This window comes from Podarcis muralis, chromosome 3, assembly GCF_964188315.1.
Source record: "Podarcis muralis chromosome 3, rPodMur119.hap1.1, whole genome shotgun sequence".
Taxonomy (NCBI): Eukaryota; Metazoa; Chordata; class Lepidosauria; order Squamata; family Lacertidae; genus Podarcis; species Podarcis muralis.
In genome coordinates, this window is record NC_135657.1 from 37,242,948 (window position 1) to 37,262,491 (window position 19,544).

The following is a 19,544-nucleotide window of genomic DNA, read 5'->3' on the forward strand; positions in this document are numbered from 1 at the left end:
ACTTAGCCCTCCAAGTCCCGAGGCAAGTGTACCCAGCTACTCCCGCTCTCTGCACAGGCCTTCAGTGTCCCCTACTTTGCTAAAGATGACAGCCACACAGAAGCCACTTGAGAAGGTGTCAATGTAGCAGCTATTCCATGTGCTAGCTATTCCATGTGCCAAGCCATTTGTGTGCAACAGCTCACGTCGCATATTATTGAACAGCCTGCCTTTCCATCAGCAGACTAACAAAATAAAAACTGCACAAAGCACTTGCAAGTCACCAATAGACAGTCCAATAGCTATTTTGGGCCTTTCAAGAAACCCGACGGGGCAATTGTTTATGTAAAGTGGCCTTAGTTACAGAAGGAAGCTTAAGGAAAACTGTGCATCTGCCACTGACAAGTGACAGTATAAACATTTCTTTAAAATGTATTTTAAGTCCAAGACCACTTCAGTTTGCTTTTGCCTCAAGAACAACATCTTGTTTGAACATATTAACATCTCTATTTAGCAAAGTGATAATTTATGAAGCTATCAACGTAAGAGCTTATTTAAACAGCATGGATCTTTTATTCAGGTTAACCAGTCTGAGCTAGAAATAGGAGACCTTTTTTTACTTCTAACTCTTAGGAAAAGCAAGTTATTTACACAGTATTTCAAGGCCCAGGATCACAGTTGGAAATCTAAGGAACTCTCATTTGGCACTGCAATATACAAATTTCACAAACAAGAACTGCTCATGCTCAGAACCCCCTTTTAACAGGCAAAACAACTACAACTCCCCAAAACCAAATAAAGAATAGGCAAAAAGAAAAATAAAGCTACTCTACCTCCAAACAGGCAAACCCACCCAACCAAAGAAAAATGCCAAAAAAGGCCCATTCCTAAAAGTAAAAATTATAAGTTACAGGGAACTTTGGCAGGCTCCGAGAAGACATTATCTGAGGACATTATGGTACCCAACTCTAGATTTTCCCTAGATCAGGCTTCCTCAACCTCGATCAGCCATATGTTTTTGGCCTACAACTCCCATAATCCCTAGCTAGCAGGACCAGTGGTCTGGGATGCTGGGTTGTAGTCTAAAAACATCTGGAGGGCCGAGGTTGAGGAAGCCTGCCCTAGGTCAACTTGTTGTTGTTGTTGTTGTTTAGTCGTTTAGTCGTGTCCGACTCTTCGTGACCCCATGGACCAGAGCACGCCAGGCAACTAACTGACTTTAAATCTCTCCGCCCTGTGCCCCCCCCCCCCACTATTGGGAAGAGTGAAGAGATGCATGTACAATCCACTATACAGAAAGCAAGCCTCACTATTTTTGTTGGAGCTGGGGCGCCAACTATAGGGAGCTCTGAGTGCCCAAGCACCCACAAAAAATTGTGCTCAGCACCCACACCACATGGCCCCTGACACAAAGCCTCAGAAAGCATCCCTGAGGCCAAGGCATTCCGAGACCTCATAACCCAACTTCTGGTGCCACCAGAAGTCATATTCTGAGGCTGGGGGGGGGAGGTGTGCGCGCGCCGTCTTGTCATGATGTCACATGCACTGAGCACCCATAACCTGGGGCCCAAGTCGGCTCCCCTGAAAAGAGTAGTGGGTATCTAGCAGTAGACATCCTTTCCTACCAGCCCTTCCAATCAGACACAGTGTATATTCATCTGGGGAACATCCACCCACCTCAGAAAAATATATCTATATTTTCTATTTTCCAGGCCACTCCAACCATTTGCTTTTTAATTGTTTCCCAGTGAATGCTGGATTTTCGTATAGCATTGATTCTGCCATCTAGCAGCTTACAAGATTTCCCCCTACCTAGAAAATTACTACTGCTACAGGGTTGTGTGCCTACCCTGGCTTGTTACTTTAAGTGAGTTTTCAGTGAAATCCAGAAGGGATTAGTGGGGGTACAAAATACTGGGGGGTTCCATTTGGTCACCTCAATCTTTTCCACTACACCATAAAGTGGAAAGTAAATATATGCTTTAGGAGGACTACTACAGACACAACACTATATGGCCATTATTAAGTAGGGCTGATATCTCAGGAACACATACCTCAAAACTCCCTACCTCAATCCATCTACTCTACCACTTCCTTTTAGGAATCAGCTAGGTTTTTAGCACTATTATATCTGCATTTAGTGTGGCTAACCTGGGTCAGATATAATTGGAGGAAGGAACACCCAATAACACATTACACTCCAATTTATTTACCCTAATTAAAAACAGCCAAACTAGATGAGAGTTTTCTTCCAAACACTGATCTGATAATATATTTCTGAGCAGAATAAGTGGAGTGACAGAACCTGGCAACATCACTAAAATTTAAATCGTGTTTTAGTCACCTTCAGACTATTCACTGAATTTAGTTCCCATTTCCATTTTTCATCCCTCCATCATTAAAAAAAAATAAAAATCATGTAGATCCAACCAGCACTGTCAGCTGCGGTTTTAAAACTTGTTTTCTTTTCTCAGAAAAGGTAATAAGCAGAGACACAAACTATTTATTCGGCACATAGCTCAGTGCTCTTCAAGGGTGAACAAATTTAAAAGGCATAGACCAGGAAACAAAACAGTTCTGAAACCCCATTACAAGAGTTAAAAGAAAAGACCCAATCAATTTAAATAACAGACAGCATAAATAGCAGGCTGGTACTTTAAAAATGCAGATCACATTTCCCACAGATAAATATGGGAAGGCAGCAGAAGAGAGGTGAGGTTACAGGATATTTACAAAGTTTAAGAATAAAAATGTTGCTTATTCCCTCCCTCTTAAGAGTAAATACCAAAAAGGAAGCTATTTAATTAATTAATATCCATCTGTTTTCACAGGCAGTTCCCATATATGCCATTATAATACCCCAACAGGGCTGGGACATGCAGAATTAAAAGAGACAAGGTTGCTGAATTCTTCAGATTTGTGAAGAATTCTCAACACTAATAACATGAGACAGGGATCTCCATCAAGGCTTTAAGATGAAAACTTCAACTCCAAATAACAGAGATTTCTGCTTAATGCCTGCTGCAGTGTACCGCAAACAGACAGCTCTGCAAACATCACTCACTTCTGGAAGCAAGATCTAAAAGCAAGGATATGAAAAGCTGCTTAGTGGGGAAATAATGTATCCAGGAGGAAACAATAAGCCAGATAGGTGGCAGCATAAACCACAGCCATGTAGAGATGAAACATTTAATCTTCAATTCTACACACCTCTCCTTGTGCAGATACCATGCTTTGCTTTAGCAAACTGAACTGCAAGGGGATTCGTCTTGTAAAATATGTGTCGGTTGATAAGGCAATAAGATCAAAATAAAATAAAAAACCAACCCACAACTTTATACAGATTTTCTACTTCAGCACGACACAATGAGCAATCAATCTGGCAGACTATATAGAACTTTGCTAACTGGGACTGAACAGTAGAAGCATCTCATGCGGGTGCTTTGCCAACTGCACTGGCTCCAGTCTGCTTCCAAGCAAATTCCAAGTACTGGTTTTAACTTTTGAAGCCTATTTATTGTTTAGAACCAGGTCACCTTAAAGCAGGAGTGGGGAACCTGTGTTCCTCCAGATGTCTTATCACCCCTGATCATTGGGGCATGCTGTCTGGAGTTGATGGGAGCTGAAATGCAGCCATATCTGTTGTGACACATGTTCCTCATCCCACCTTAAAGGATTGTCTGTTTCCACATGCATCTTTCTAGAATTTGAGAGCTCTTCTCTATGTGCCCCCTTGCCAAGGGAAATGCAGGTGGCTTTGGGGGAGAACATTTTGAATGGTTGGAATGCCCTCTTCAAGGAGGGTCACCTAGCATCTTCCTTGATATCTTTTTGGATTCAGTTGAACAGCTTTTCATTCCCCCATGCCTAAAATATATTATCCACCTAAAGTTTATCTTTGTCATGGGATTTGAGGCTACTTCCATTTCTAGGAATTTGCATTTTTATCCTGTATTTTTGATATTTTGCCTTCTTTGTATTTTTATTCATGTATTTGAGTGTTAGCTACCCTAAGAATTTTGTTGAAAGGCAGGAAATGAATATTCTAAATAAAGTCAAATTAAATACAAATATTTATTTTTTCTCATTGTTCAACTATTGTGTTTTTTCAAATTTAATACATTAAGAGGTCATATAATAAATCTAAGTTTCTTTAATCAGGTGACAAACACATTTAAAAAGACATTCCAAAATCTGCAAAGAATAGATCAAGTGGCCTGCTATCTAGCCACTTAAGTTGGACCTGAGGTCAACATCCATCAGCCTATTTGCTACAGCTTGTAGCTGACAGTAGCAAGTCTAGATTCACTTCAACTTATAAAGGTTGGGGTGGGTTTCCCTTCACTTCTAACTTTCTATTCACTTCATGTGAAGACCACCCAGATGTGCAGCCATGGGCTGAATGTTCTCATCCATGACAGGCACATAACATAGGATAGTAACTATACAATACTCACACAGGCCAAGGTCCAAAGAAATGTAATGCACAACTCGTAATGTAATGCACAACTCATTGTGTGTGTCTAAAGGGCTTTTGGCTTTCATGCCATGTAGCACTCACATTGAACCAGAGGAGAGTTTCAAAAATCTGTTTTATGGCATAAGGACCTGCTGTTTAAATAAAACATGAGGCATGCCTAAAGTTGTTCTTTGGATGCCAGCCATAGATCTAGTTTCAGACGACTGGCATGCATCTCACTACTGGAACAAGGTGCAATCCAAGCTTTCATGGCAGTGCCAATGTATGTTTGAACAGCAAGGCTGATCAAGTTGCAAATAAACAAAAGAGCCAAAAAAACCCCACCCTCTTCTAGTCAAAGAGTGTTGTCATATGCATGACATTAAGAAAACTTGAAGGTAAAAAGAAGGAAACTGTGGCGCGCGAACACACAATCAAAGTTACTCTGCTTACACTACGTTCTTTAAAGATGAAAGTATTAACAGCTAGGTTACCTAGATCTGACATGGACAATAATATAAAAGATCTCTTAACCTGAACATTTGTAATATGTCCTCCACCACTCTCATGCCTCATACCCTTGATGGTGTAAGACAGCAATTTCTTCATGCAATAAAGCAAGCACAAAGTACAGAAATAAATTCACACTATAATCTTTGTAGGAGGATTCTACTTCAAGCAAGGCCCTGCTTATACTACAATTAATTTTAATATTCTAGCAGGGAAGATTTTTTCCTTTTTTGTTTTAATCTGGGGACAAGAACAATTCCAGTAATAGAACGTCAACATTAATTTGAGGGGAGATGAAAAATGACTTAATAACACTGCAGCAGGATTAATATTGTACCATAGATCATAGAGCTATAAAACTCTTGACAAATTCATTTTTGTATCACTGTATATTCTTGCTAATAGGGCAGGGCACATCTGAGAGCCTGTTAATACCTTTTCTGTACAATCCAATATTAACTTACACAGGAGAGAATTTCTTTTAACAACAATAATTTCAGTTTACAGTCAGCAGGAAAAATCAGAAAGGTAAAAGGTTGAGACTTCACGCAGAACATTTTCCATTTGCTTCAGATCAACAGGTACAATTCAGAAGACAAATTCATTTTTATCAAGGAAAAATATTAGTCTAAGTGCCAAGAAAGCCATTGGAGTGCAACTACAGAGGTTTTAGCTTCTAATTGTCAACAGATACCAGAACAGTATGTGCCAGAAGCAGCCTTCTCTAAGGCAACATAAACCTTGCCTCAGCTGGCAAAAGGACAGTGTCTTCATTGGCTGTGAACTGTTCCAAACACGTTCAAAAGACATCTGCAACTCAGAAGGGAAAGGAATAAGCAGTCCTACCAGATGCCCCAGTAGCTTTCACTCCCTGCCATAAGCCCTCTGAGCCACGTCTTGCCCAATTCCCTTGGAAATCTCATACCTGCCTCACACTAGCAGATCAGACGGTGTCAAATCAATTGCATGGTGAGGTCACAAGAAAAGGGGTATCAGGCTGCTGTAAGAACCCAGATGGAAAGGAGATTTGCCTTATGCATTAATGGAAAGAACAGCAATAACTAGGTGGCATACCTGTTGTGAGATGGTTTGTGAGATGGATTGATGGGCTCTTGGTGCCCAGAATGAAAAGCTGCCTACTACTACTGTGCTATTTACTTTTTATTCAAATGTAAACACAGAGGGGGAAAAGGTGATCAGATTAAAATCGTTACACTGAGCAACATGGGCGTAAGCCAGGATTTTTGTTAGGGGGCAGGCCTTTTACTGGGGGGAAGCAATTTGTTGTGGGGGCAGAACCTCAGTGCTATGTATTTTTATTGGTTTTATTGATTGGGGGCAGCTGCCCCTCCCTGCCCTCCCTTGGCTGTGCCATGCCCATTACTGTGATTTAAGGAGCTTTTGAGTAAGTTGCGCCAGGGATTCAAAATCCTACTCAGCCATGAAACTCTCACATGGCAGCTTTGGACCAGTCACACACTTCTAGCCTGACCTCCCTCACATGGTTGCTGAGAGGATAAAATGAAGGGCAGGAGAGTATGGAAGACACTTGAATATCTTGCAGGAAAGGTAAGATGCAAATGTAGCAAATAAAGAAATACGCAAATAAGTGATGAGGAAGCCAGATTTTAAGAGAGGTGATGAATGCTTTTGGAGAGCCTGCCTTGAACTGAGAGGTTGCTTTCGCCACACCACTCTCAGAAAGCAACTCAGTGTGGTATGTACATATTTAAGGCAGAAAGCCTTGGACAAGATCATCATAAAATCAAGCTACAGCCGTACGTTGGATCTCAAATGTCTTGGCTCCTGAACAAATTGGCTCCTGAACGATCGAAACCCAGAAGTGAGTGTTATGGTTTTCGAATGATTTTCAGAAGCTGAACGTCCGGCGTGGCTTCCAATTGGATGCAGGAATCAGAAGCCACGCTTTGGTTTCCGAACGTTTTGGAAAACGAACGGACTTCCGGAACAGATTCCATTTGATTTCCAAGGTATGACTGTACTGTATACAGTCAGGTTAAGAACTTAATTCGTTCTGGAGGCCCGTTCTTAACCTGAAACTGTTCTTAACCTGAGACACCACTTTAGCTAATGGGGCCTCCCGCTGCCGCCGTGCCGCCAGAGCACGATTTCTGTTCTCATCCTGAAGCAAAGTTCTTAACCTGAAGCACTATTTCTGGGTTAGCAGAGTCTGTAACCTGAAGTGTCTGTAACATGAAGTGTCCGTAACCCGAGGTACCACTGTAGACTATGACTTCTTAGCAAAGTCTACTGCTTATAGTTATGTTACACAGAGAGGTGCTTATATCAGACAACAGCAGTAGCCTTCAACCACTGATGGTATAAAAAGAGGGTTATTGATTATACACACACACCTGGAAGCAGCATTTCTGGAAAAAACAAGGGATCATTTAAAAATAAATACTATAGGGGTCTTAACATCTAATTGTCAAACAGTATCTGAAGGCCCTCAAGCCTATTTTCATAATGGTATATTTATGTTTGAGAAGAGTCTCTTGTGCTGCATAAAACTACTAGTTAGATATAATAAGCTACAGAAAGCTAAAGGGCTGATTCACACAGCTGTGGGTGATAGGACCAACAGATACATTCGTAAGAATGCTGGGTAGGAAATGCATCACTTTTATATGTGTGTAGTTGTGAAGCCACTGGTAGCGCTAAATATGAGTTAAACTGCAATATTACTTCCTAAGCATGCTTGCCTTTAGGGTCAGCATATAAAAGTTTCATCCGTGGGAGCCAACACAATGGCTATAGGCATTATTAAAATTAAACATGCTAAATATAGAAAGTAAAAATGTAAGCATTAAAATACAATTGTCTTCAGTATTTGAAGCAAGGCCAGTAATTTTGTAACATTTTGTGTTTAGACAGAAAGTCCTAATGTATACAGTGAAGCAGTCCTTGCTATGCATTATGCAAATCAACAAAAACTGATCGACTATGCATATTTAATTTGACTTTTAAACCCTCAGAACTATTATCAAAAGCTTTTTACTCTTGAATAAGGCCATATGTTGCTCTTTAATTAGAACTATTTCCATTCTAAGCTTCCAGCCCATGTTGCTTCTGAGCTTTTTGGTGTTTTTTTAAGGTCATAATCTCTAAAGTGTCTTATGCACCCAAAAATGCAGAGTCGTGGTTGAAGGGAAGGGCACTGAATTAAACTACTTCTGGAAAATTTCAGCCAGAAATCTGGTAAGACTGTAGGTTTAATTAAAACAGCAACAACAGCGCATCAGGTTGCTAACACGTGGCAAAGCAAAGTTTAGCCACTTCTCCGTTTAATACCAAATATACTTTCTTCTGGTATGTATATAAACATTCTACGGCTTGCCTTAATATCGCTACATCATTTTACACTGCATAACGCTGCCAGAATATGCAATCCTATCCCTTTCCATGGATCGCAAATGGCAAATGAATCAACAGTTAGTAATTCATCTGTGTAACGAATAAGGTAATCAGGTTATTGAAGCACAGTCTCTTCACTGTCCTCCATTGAGTCTAATGACATCAAAACAGGCTGCAATAAGATGAAACAGCAAAACCAAGTAAAGTCAAAACCTGCATTTCCAACAAAATCTGAAAAGAAATAGTGTCGTTAACAAAATACACACACACGTATTATGAAACTATCATGCAGTCACTATTGCTGAGACAACACGATCTAGTTGTGTATCAAAGAACAATTCTGCATCAATGGTAATGAAGGGCCAATTCCAGAATCTTTATTATTGGTGATGTGGCATGAGCAAGGATGAATACTACTTGATTCAAATTCCATGACATGGGCAATAGTTGTTAAACACTTCTGGGTCCAAGTATGCCCTCTTAAAGAGAGGACACAGCACTGCCACCTTCATAGTGCTCTTTTAGAAAGGAACTCATGTACAGAGCATTGCTCCTTATTTTGGCAATTGATCTCTTTTTAGTAAGTGCCTAACTCTGTGGTATCCAAGAAAATGACAGTGTTATTAACCAAACAATAAACGGATCAATTGAGTTCCCTGAGACATGAGTGGTGGTCTCTGCTTGTGAGCTACAATACTGAAGCTAAGGGAGTTACATAACTGTAATAAAACTAATATTGGTTAGTATAATTCAGGACATCTCACATTTGCCAGATATGAACATGAAAGAAGGTAGAGGCAGTATTAACTATATACTTGATATATATATTGCAATATTAGAGAACTTGCATTCAAAGGAATGGGGCTAAATAATATCAATTCATAATTGATGTAACTAAACTTTAGAATTGGCATAATAAAGACAAAATTCAGAAGGAACTTGCTTTCGAGCATAGACTAGTGAATGTGAAGTATTGCATATTTCTTTTTAAGGGAGTTAGTCAATTTAAGATGCTAGCTGCATAAAAACATATTCTTAAAAAGATCCTGAAATTCTCTTTATGGATCAAACTACACAATACATCAATGAGGTTTGTAGTTAAGACAATGAATAGCAAACATGCTCAGAAAAGCTGCATTAAAATTGTTAACTAAGCCCACACTATTGGGAGATTTATAAACATATACTTCAGAAAGCACCACTGCCTGGTTATTATCTTCAAGATAATTTCTCAGCCAGTCACTTTGGGGGGAGCGGAAATGCATATAGGTTATCAGATAGGTGTTTTGCTGCTCTTGTAAGAAGCACCACAAGAGGGAAACAGAAGCAGGGAATTCAAATTTTATTCCTGAAGTGACAAATGCTCTGCTATGATACTGCCCTGACCTGGCAACAGTTTTTCATGCTTTTGCAAGCACATGACCTGAAGAGTGTAATGCACTGTGTAGTGAACTATTGGCGCATCCAGCAACTCATCTCCTAAAGCAGTGTCCTGGTTTCCTTCCTACGTAACTGCTTTTTAGCACAATTTTAGATATTTGTTCTGAAGTTGCAAACTACCCCCCCCCCATCTCTCTCACACACAAACACGCTCAGAAAGAAACAACATCTCACCTACATTCCTTAATAATGCCTATGGTCAGCTGGAGGAAAGGCCTCAATGTGTCTTTCGTACATCACTTATGAACACCAATTGCAGTCAAAGGCACTACAGTGGTACCTCGGGTTAAGTACTTAATTCATTCCGGAGGTCCGTACTTAACCTGAAACTGTTCTTAACCTGAAGCACCACTTTAGCTAATGGGGCCTCCTGCTGCTGCCGCGCTGATGGAGCACAATTTCTGTTCTCATCCTGAAGCAAAGTTCTTAACCCAAGGTAATATTTCTGGGTTAGCGGAGTCTGTAACCTGAAGCGTATGTAACCCGAGGTACCACTGTACTTCTTATATTCCAGTATCTGAACTCAAACTTGTGAATTCCAGTTAGGCACCTTCCACACATGGAGAAAAAAATGTTTGAGAGATCAGAAAGCAGGTTTTTAAATTAATATGACTTAATTTGTACTTGCCTGTGTGCATTACTCTAACAAACCAGGCTTTGCCTCTGCATAGTGTGTTATAGGGCCCCTAAAACGAAGTGGGTAAATGGCATTTGGGGTCATCATTTTACATTATACATAAAGCCAGGAGTGTCCATTACAGTTTAACAAATAAGAAGAAAGATGCAGTCACAATCATGTCAGGAATACAATGGGTGATGGGCTATACAGAAATGAACTGCATTTTTGTGCTTTAAAGGTAACCCACAAAAGGCATTGCCTCCAAGTACACTGCCTGTGTCTTCCTTTTAGAAGAAGATAAACAACTCCGGGAAGAGGGCAAGGCCTAAGACCTACTAACCATTATCGAAGTAAAGAAGAAATATGGTTCATATTGTTTCACTGGAAACAACTTTGTCCTGAGGTAAACAGAGCTTACAAGAAAATAAATGGTTTCTATTTTACTCTGTGTATCCTTGAGTAATTCTTTGACACTTTCTACCATTCTCAAGAGGTAAGTTTGTTTTTTGGTGAATCATAATGTACACAAGACACCAGTGGCTAGTTTCTGGCAATGCTGCAAGAAGTCAGCACGGAAGATACACCCCCTGAAGTCCTGTATAGATATATATATATCTCCGTCTTGACAAACAATACTATGTAACAGTCAAGAAATTTGTTGAGAATGGTATACTTACTGAATTGAAATGATGGCACCTTGGGCCACCTCCTACCCCACCTATAACAGGGTTTATTAGCAGTTCAGTATGACCTTCTTATTTTGAAAGTGTTCACAGGAGGCCAGTGCTCATTACAAGCCAATTAATGCCAGCAACAAGTTAAATTAATCTTCTCACCATAATTCTTGGAGGCCACAATGATTCTAGGTCTATCAAGGTTAGTATTTTAATTGCTTGTCATTCTAAGTCGGGAGAGCAATAAAGAAAGAGGGTGTTTAGGTAATTCTTGTCTTTCGCCCACCCACCCCGCTTGCTATCAATTAGCAGAAGCCTTGAAGACATGGAGCATTGTACTCTATTTCTATAAACCACAAACAACTCTGAATAATGCATGTTTCTAATGACAAACATTATGACAATAAGAAAGGATGAATTTGGCTACCCTTCAAAAAAGGAATGTATTATTGGCATTTTGAAATTCACTCTCTCATAGGTTGGTCTCCTTTTTGAAGAGAAAGAGTTAAACTGTTCCTTTTACTCCCAAAGGATTTTAATCCCACTCAGCGGTGCCATGTTTTATTTAAAACATACTCTCTCTCAGTAACCACTTGTTCTAATTGGCAAGGCAAGGCAAGGTCCCAAAAGCACACAGCTCGTTACATTCAGTTTGGATTACAAAAACACGATGAAACAAACTGCATCGAAATGTACAAATTAACGGCTCAGGAGTGCACGACACGGACGTGGAATTAGATTGTAATATGGAACCAACTCTACAGGGAGGCTGGGGAACAAATCACTAGTGTCTTTATAAACTATACAAGGTTTCCAAATGAGCAAATACAGAAAACAGAGGACAAGTTTTTCCATAATTCAACTAAATTGTTAAACATGGACAGAAGAGAAGATTCCTTCTGTCCCACTCCAGTCAGCATACATGCAACAAGAGAACAGGTGCTACCAAAATAATAATAATAATAATAATAATAATAATAATGAACTAAAGAAATCATACTGACCAGCCCTTAGCTTCCTTCACACTGTCAACATAGAAAAGTCTCTTCACAACTAAGTCATCTGAGAACATGCACACACAGGGGACTAAATTAGATATGATGTTTCAGCAGGCCTTGCGCAGAGCAAGGTTAATGGTCAAGAACTGAGAACACGATATTAAGAAGTATGAAGCGAGACTATTACGAAGTCATAACACAAATCAGACACACTTAATTGGAGAGGAGAATGCACAGCGTCACACACACATATATTTGTGAAAGGCTTTCCATATGTCTTTGACCACAAAACTTCAGTGATGGTTTGTGAAGTCTGCCAGGCATTCAAAGGACCAGAATGGGGAAGTGTCAAAAAGCTAAAGCAGGATTCAGACCTTTAGGATGGCTAGCATCCAACAGTTACCATTTAACAGTAAATATGTAACATTTTACAGAATTAAAATGTCCTAGATTAAGCCATATTGATATGGTATTCCAACGACATATCACAGGTTCTCAAGGAAGTTAATAAAGGGGGACCCATCCATGGCGTGGGTAACTGGATCCAACTCTCCTTTTTAATAGTTGGAATCTAAGTAGTTGAAGGAATGTTTTCAACCTATATCCTGTAACCCTAAGATATCACCCTGTCTCTTTCTCCCTTATTAGACCTGAAGCATATGCCAACTAGAGAGCCCTTCTGGCTATGGCACTCAATCAATGCACCACCATCCTCAGGGACATTTACTTGGCACCAACATTTCTTCATTTTTGGTGCTAGGCAAAACACTTTTTAGTCTCTCAGGCTTTTAAAGTATTTTTCTGCATTTTAAACTCTTGCTGACTGCTCTGGTTTTATATGCTGGCTGTTTTTATTGTGTGGCTTTATTATCTCCATTTTGTAATCCATCCGGGAACCGAATGTGATGACCAGAGGTATTACTTTAAATAGATTTTATAATCAGATTTGGAATATACTCACCCCCTCTCAACTTCTCATTCTGCACTGTTGTAACTCAATTGTTAATCTAAAACAGGGGTGGGTAATGTGGCGCCCTCTAGATGATGTCAGACTATAACTCTCATTATCCCTGGCCATTGCTGCCTGGGGCTAATGGGAGCCCAACAATACCTGAAGGTCCACTTGTTCCCTTCCCCTGATCTAAAAATGTTAATTTGTGAGCAAAGCACAACAAGTCAGCTATATAATGTAAGCATTTTGGATATTTTAAAGACCTACATACATTTTGAGAACAGTGGAAAGATGGATCTGTTATCTACACATATACAGCTATGGGGTACATTTATTACCATTTAAAGCAATAGTTATGCTGCTAACATTTTTAAAAGCATGCTAAATCAGTTCCGTATAAAACAGACAGGAACATAGAGTACTGCCAGCTTCACAATGCTAGTCGGAGAATGACTTCAGCAACAGTCTTGCACTAGACACTCAACAGGCTACGGCTATAAAGGCAAGCCTGAATGCTGTTAAAATACACCACAAAGCACTGGCCTAATGGAGAAACACAAATTGAGGTGCCAACTTCTATCAGGCTTTAATGCAGGAGAAATTGTACTGCAGCCCTCCTATTCACAAGAGGATGTTCTTGAACAGACAGCTCAGAGCACAACTCCCCCTTTCATGGAATGCAAGCACGTCCTACTCTGCTATTGTGCATCTGGAAATTTCTTTCCGCTGACAGCCGGCTACTAAATTTCAATATAGAATGGGAGATCTGAAATATTCAAATTGCCAGTATTTGGAAATTCTTAAGGAAACATTAACAGGGCAAATTGTGCTATATTTGCATTGCAGTGGATAGCATTGTTGAAACTTAAGACTCTAGTGCCAGGGCCAAGAGAGTCAAGCTTGTATGTAGGTTAAACAATAGCTTCACATTATCTCCGTAACACACCCTCATTTGGTTTTTGAATAGAGCCTGTTAAAGTGATAGATGAAAATAAAGTCCTACACAGTTCTAGATTCTTGTACCAGCAGCAGGGAGCACTGTGAATCTAAAAACAATTCAGGAGTCAGGTGGCAGGGTGAGGTGGAAGAGATGAGAGAGCGCACAAAGTTCTTCTATTAAAGAAGAGAATGATGCCTTTAGTCACTTAATGAGCCAATTTGATAAGCCCATAAAATGACACGTTGAGTCCTTCAACCTGCCACAAAGAGAGGTGAAGCACTAATCTGAAGCATAATGATTGGGCACTAAAGCAGCTTTTATAGTTTTCTAAACCTATAGTGAAGATAAAACCAAGACAATTTTGATTTAAGTAAACCCACTTTACAGGAGAGATTCCATTTAGCGCACAGTTATATTCTATTTTCTTGTCGCAGACATACATAAACTAATATAAAAAAAGCCAAGGTGCCGAAATAAAAATCTATTCTGGAATAAAGCATTTAAACTCGCTCCACTGTCAACAATAATGTTTTCTTCTATCTTGTAGAATTTGTTTATATTTGATATTATTTTAACTTGCCAGAACAGCTGGCCGAAAGGGAAGATTTCATGATGTAGCTCAAAGCAAATCAATCACATTATTCAGGCTTACTATTTTAGGGCATGCTGTGCAGCTGCAATGCATACTCCTATTATGTAGCAGTATGGATAAAAAAGTCTTGCTATCAAGTATCAACCAGTGGATCAGGTATGGGGCTTTTATCTCTGCACACTATAGACTCGCTGGAAAAATGTCTTACAATCCCTCAGGCCTCAGAAACCAATGTCTTAGAGCAACAACAATAGTGATCTACTTCATAAGGCAACTGAAAGGAGCAATGATCTCAAAGCATTTTGTACATCAGAAGGCACAAACTGAAACATTAAAAATTACTGAAGCTTCGTACAAATTGAAAGACTTGCCTATGAAGGTTCACGGCACAATAAATGAATTGTTCTCCCTTTAATCATCTTACAGAACTACTTTCTCCCTTCTCCAGTGTTTATAATGTGTCACTTTTTAAATTGAGAATGCCCTCAGTTTCTACTTTAAATGCCTCTCCTTACTCAGTTTGTGGTCAAAAAACTGTGTTGTTGTTGGTGTAGTAGCAACAACAACAACAACAACACTTTATATCCTGCCTTTCTTCCTGACAGAGACCTAAGGTGGACTGCAGCAAAAAAAAGCTGTTAAAAACACAAAAAATATTTTTAAAAAACAATTAAACATTGATAAAGTGTGTGTGTGTGTGTGTGTGTGTGTGTGTGTGTGTGTAATCTATTAACAACTGACAAAGAAAAGATCCGCTGGAGATGCAGTAGCTTTAAGCTGCTTAATTAACCATCACAGTTATAAAATATTTTCAATGAACACATTAGCATATTTTTCAGAATCTACTGCTGTGACTCGGAAATAGTTTGGAAAGACAGTAGGTCTGTTCCCTTTTAGTCTTTTGTCATCTCCACTTGTCCCCCTCCGCTTCCCATTCCTTCAGAGTAAAGGAAAGAAACATTTCTCTCAGCCTTACTGTTGTTCATCACATCATAAGTAGCTGGGCTAAAGAGTCCAGATTTGGAGAATTGGGGGTGGGGTGGGGAGAGTATAGCACTCTTATCTGTTTCCCCTTTATGATAACCTACAAGATGCAGGGAGCCTGTATGGGGCAATTGCTTAGTAACTCAGGAAGCACATTTAAAACTTTCCCATCACTCCACACACCCTGTCTCTACATACTATTATGTAGGGTGTCTGTTGTAGTAACCAAATTGCTCTATCAGGTTCAGTACTTCAGTTAATGCAAAACAAGACTAAATATTTACCTGAAGGCTGCAGTGGGCACTATCCAACTAACTTCTGTCCGTATAAAGATCGACACTCGAACAACAGAACTCCTATCTCCCCACCACACCCCATGCCCTTCCCAAATCTGTTCCGGAGGGTTGTGGGAACCTCAGAAAAGACTGGAGGAAGTTCCATTACATAAGCACAAATACGTGTTCTGCAGAACAGATAGTGCCCAATGAATACAAGGAAAAGGCAATAAAGTAAAAAGAGTAAGGGCAAAGATTTAGGTTCAATTCACTAATCTGAAACTGCATCAACTGCAATTTATTTTTATAACTGTGTAAGCATAATAAATTATAATAGAATAATGGGGAGTGTGGGGGTTGGTTGGTTAGTTTTTCTTCCTGCTTTTATTACCGGTATATATTTTGTGTTTTTTATCTTGTATTTTCATGTTGTGAACCACCCTGAGATCCATGGCTGAAGGGCAGTATGAAAATTTAACACAAAAAATGTAAACCTCTTAGGTTAGCAGTTTATGGTGAGAAGATCTGCCACTCCAGCTGCACCTTATTAAAGTGACACAACTAAGCAATTTAGTAGGTGTTGAGAAGGGTCTCAAACAGGCACTTCCAGCAGCCAGACATCAAAACCTTACCACCTGTGCCACCAATACTCTAATACAAATCTACGTAAAACTTTACATTATTTCCTTTATTTGGATGCTGAGCCCCTACTGTTTACAGCAAGTTAAACGGGGTTGCCAAGCAGCATTTGATCTTGTCGCTTATTACTTGCTATTTCAAAAATCTGAAACCAGTTTCCTGAGTTCTCCTTTTTCCTACCTACTCCAGTCTTAAGAGATTGTCCCATGAGTGCTGTACAGCAAATCCTCAGGACAATTAGGCATATTCCCTAGCCCCATAGAATGCATGAGATCACAATAAATCTGAAATATGGGAAAATTAGCATGAAGGATTAAAACAACCACTTTTTGTGTAACTCACTTGACCTAATCATTTACATATTTCTATGATCTGGAGCAAAGGGTGTTGGGCTGTCCAATGGACATGGATAGCACAATTGTTTTACAGGATTTCAATTAATTTTGTTGGTTTACTAACCTGTTTCATTGTGTGGATTTCTTTTTTCTAAAAAAAAAGAGAAAGAAAATGAAGTGAAAATCAAGAACTCTCAGGTTTTCCTTTATACATTCAGTTTGCAATATTCTAATTAAATGTAAACACGAAAAATTACACTATAAAAATACCCATTTTAGAGTGTTTCAGTAGATGAGAAGTAAAGCCCATCATTCCTTTAACCTTCTACATTGTATTAAAGTTGAACATTTTTCTTATTTAAGTGGCCTGGCTAAAATCCCAGGGTGCTACATTAACTTGTTTTCAAGTCTCAGAGGCAAAATGCCGGTCATAATACTATCAGAGGACTTCTTACACAATATGATGATGGAACACAATTGGCATTTAGGCAGCCACATTATATTTGCACTAAACGTTTACGCTTAACTCTCTGATAGTGTAAAAAAAGACCACAATCCTGGGTTTGGACACAGCACTAAGCTGACCCTTTTGTGGCTTGTTTATTCACTAGCCTAAAGGAATGAGCAAATAGGAAGTGATCCAGCTGTCTACACTAGCAGAGTTTATTAAGTAAAGGTTCATAACTTATTGTTACATGTAAACATGGACAACATGTAAAATGGTGTCTGTCTGAATCTGGTTTTGCCGGAAAAGGAATACGTAGGGCTTTAAAAGGTAGGCAAATTTATTGTAGCATAAGCATCTGTGGGCTACACCCACCCTGGACTTCTTTGGGAAGAAGGATGGGATATATATTTCACAGAATCACAGCTGGAAGGGACCTCAAGGGTCATCTACCCCAACCCCTGCAATAAAGGAATCTTTTTGCCCAACATGGAGCTTGAATCCATGACCATGAGGCTTAAGAGTCTCATGCTCTACCGGTTGAGGTATTTTAATAAATAGTAATAAATATTAAGTGCATTTCATAAAATTTGCTTTAGTTCCAAGGCTAAATTGTTAAGGCTTATGGCTTCTGCTACAAAATATCCAATATTGGGTGATGGAGTTTTATAGGATGTTACTCTTTGCATACTCCAAGTTGCCTATCTCCTGCAGAGATAAAAAGTGTGGTTATATCTCAATGGAAATCTATGGTCTCTGCTGCTCCTGCCTATTTTAAACAAAACAATGACCCTAATATTTAATCTGTCATGGTTCTTTGACATATTTTCTTTCTTTGAGAAATAGCTGATATCTTGTGCATGCCTCTGAAATACTTCAACATTCTAAAAATCAACACTCGTAATTACACAACCAAATTCAACTATAGACTTATCTACAAAAGTGTTCCTACTAATATAGTGCTACCTTGTAATTCTGATACTGTAACAAGAGCAGCAAAAGCTAAATATCTCAAGAGCACTTTGTTACAACAGCCTAGTAACTTAAAAGCAGCAAAGGCACAACAAAGGGCTTTGTTCATTCAATTGGTGGTACTACTATTACTACTTTCTTCTATTGCAGACTGCATTTTGTGTACTCAAAGGTTTTACAGTACTCATCTCATTCATTTATCCTCACAACCTCTCTTTAAATTACACCACTCTTTCCCCCACTTTACATAATGGGACTTGCCAAGAGTGACTTAGCTTGTAGATATATTACATTATGTATGTCAATCCACAGAATTCTATAATGGTTTATTTCCACTGGTCATATGATTATACTGTTACAGGGCTGCAGAACATGGGAACTAAGAATCTCTGCTCCAAATTAGAGGTCAGACTTAAAGAGGTCAGAGGGCTGGATGAGACCAACAAGAACAGAATTCACAATCTTGCTCAACTGCAGTATTGCACACGTCTGAGCAAGTATCTGTCTGTCTCTTTGCCTTTGCCCTCCATTTGTAAAACGCGGATAATAGTGACTACTGTTATGAGAGGACAAAATGAAACACGGTAAAAAGCACTTTATATAGCAACAAGAGATTATAGGCAACAAAGCTGTAGGTTGGAAATTGAGTTATTTTCCACCATTAGACAATATAGTTAAATATATTTCTATTGCTAGAGACTTACAGGTGGAACAGAAATATTTTCCCATCCAGTACTGGAGCTACAAACACAATTCTTAGTTCCAATTAACATAATTAAAGCCTGCTCTATTGAACTAGAAATTCTAAAACTGCAATCTGAACTCTTAATGTGAGTAGCTTTGACAGGAGTTGTCTAGTTCAAGGGCATTCCAGAGTTCTGTAAACTTTGCTGAGTGAAGGCTTGATTGGTGCCTGTACGCAAGAGGCTCTTGCTTTTATACACACTGGAGATTGTTTCAACAAACTTGAGCAAATAAATGAAGCACCGGAGTGAGGAGAATCTGATTTCATGCACACACACTAAGAAACAGACACCCACACATAAACTCCAAGGGGGATGCCAACTATGTGCTTTAGATTGCCTATTTTAAAAAGGAGAGAGAGAGAGAGAGAGAGAGAGAGAGAGAGAGAGAGAGAGATCTCAAAACCAAACCTTTACATTCCACTTACCAGCAAAGCATTTGGAACAGAGATTCATAGTCTTGCTGGACCTGGAGTAAGAGGGGAAAAAGGAGAGCTTAATATTTCTGTTGGTAGTTAGTACCGGTTTATTTTATTTAGGGGGGAGAGAGACAGACTAGAACAAGAATAAAAGTAAACAACTGCTGAAGTAAATAGTTGTGCTCTGTTGGAGA

General features: G+C 39.3%; 1 protein-coding gene across 1 annotated transcript in view; it reads right to left on the reverse strand.

Moving 5' to 3' along the window:
* The window catches only part of ZFAND3 (zinc finger AN1-type containing 3), a 135,945-nt gene that overhangs the window by 75,039 nt on the left and 41,362 nt on the right, over window positions 1-19,544 (reverse strand). Inside the window, exons 2-3 of the mRNA XM_028724390.2 lie at window positions 19,360-19,400; window positions 16,896-16,922 (exon numbers count right to left, since the gene is read on the reverse strand). Coding sequence (XP_028580223.1) covers window positions 16,896-16,922; window positions 19,360-19,400 — 68 coding nt within the window. The remainder of the gene's footprint in view (window positions 1-16,895; window positions 16,923-19,359; window positions 19,401-19,544) is intronic.